General features: G+C 77.2%; 1 protein-coding gene across 1 annotated transcript in view; it reads right to left on the minus strand.

Annotated features, from left to right (window-relative positions):
• F751_5500 (Ubiquitin-protein ligase E3A) overlaps positions 1–1,241 on the minus strand; it is a gene marked incomplete at both ends in the record, with an annotated part of 7,825 nt that overhangs the window by 3,159 nt on the left and 3,425 nt on the right. The window contains 2 exons of the mRNA XM_011403895.1: positions 186–596; positions 741–911. Of these exons, the coding sequence (XP_011402197.1) occupies positions 186–596; positions 741–911 (582 nt within the window). The remainder of the gene's footprint in view (positions 1–185; positions 597–740; positions 912–1,241) is intronic.

Genomic DNA, 1,241 nt, shown 5'->3' on the forward strand with positions numbered 1-1,241 from the left:
TCGCCGCCCGCGGCGGCCTCGGCGCGGCAGGCCGCCACGGTCTGGTCCATCTGGATGCGGGCCTCGGTGTGCAGCAGCTTGCTCTTGGCGCGGGGGTTGAGCAGGAATGGGTAGGAGCAGAAGCTGAAGGGCCCGTCGGCACCGGGGGCGTGGGCGGGCGTGTCGTGCGTCTGGCGCCAGGCCACGTAGTGGTCCAGCACGTCCAGCTTCTCGCTGATCAGCTCGTTGTAGAAGGCGTCGGGGGGCAGCACCCGCCCCGCCGCGCTGCCCTCCTCCACCCGCGCCAGGACCTTGATCACGTTCATCACGCTCACCGTCAGCTTCTTGGTGGTGTACAACTCGTCGGTGAGGTAGCGCTGGAGCGGGCGCACCACGCGCGCCTCCAGCAGCGCGGCCGGGCACTCGGCCCACCACTTGACCAGCAGGTGGCGCGTGGTGGCGGGGGCGGCCAGCACCACGCCGCACAGGCGCGGGACCAGGGACTGGCTGCAGCGCGGGTCGCCCAGCAGCAGCGACTGGCAGGCGGCCAGCAGGACCTGCGCGCGCTCGGGCGTGCCCAGCAGGCGCGAGTTGCGCTCCAGCTCCGACAGCAGCACCTCCATGCCGCGGTGCATGCCGTTGAACAGCCAGGTGGTGGGCGGCACCGCCTGGCCGAGCGGGGCGGGCCCGGCCGCGGGGGGCACGCCCGCGCCGGTCTCGCCGCGCGAGGCGGCCTCCAGGTCGGCGATGCCCTGCGCCACGCTGTCCAGCAGCGCGGCGTCCAGACCCACGCGGTCGCGCAGGCCGAAGGCGGCGCAGATGGCGGCGGGGGAGCCGAAGATGCGCTCCACGGCGATGGCGATGGGCTTGACGCGCGCGTCGTGCTCCTCGCGCGGCGCATCGCGCGCGGCGGCCACCGCCGCCTCCAGCCGCTCCCAGAGGCGCGAGGGCGGGCGCGGCGCGGGCTCGTCGCGGCCGCGCGTGAGGAAGGCCGACGCGTGCGGCGCCGCCACGGCCGCCGACACCACCGCACCCGCGCGGCCCTGGCCCAGGAAGGCCAGGCGCAGCGGCGCGGGGTGGTACACGCACCAGCCGCCGCCCAGCGGCGGCTGGTGCCGCGCGGAGGCGGGGCGCGCGGCCTCGCCCTCCAGGCCGTCCTCGGGGCCCGCGCCGTGGTGCTCGCCGTCGCAGTCCATGGGCTCCGCGGGGCAGGCGCTGCCCCCCGCCGCGAAGGGTGCCCGCGGGCGGTGCGGCGCGCCGCG

This window comes from Auxenochlorella protothecoides, assembly GCF_000733215.1.
Source record: "Auxenochlorella protothecoides strain 0710 unplaced genomic scaffold scaffold64, whole genome shotgun sequence".
In the NCBI taxonomy this organism is placed as follows: domain Eukaryota; kingdom Viridiplantae; phylum Chlorophyta; class Trebouxiophyceae; order Chlorellales; family Chlorellaceae; genus Auxenochlorella; species Auxenochlorella protothecoides.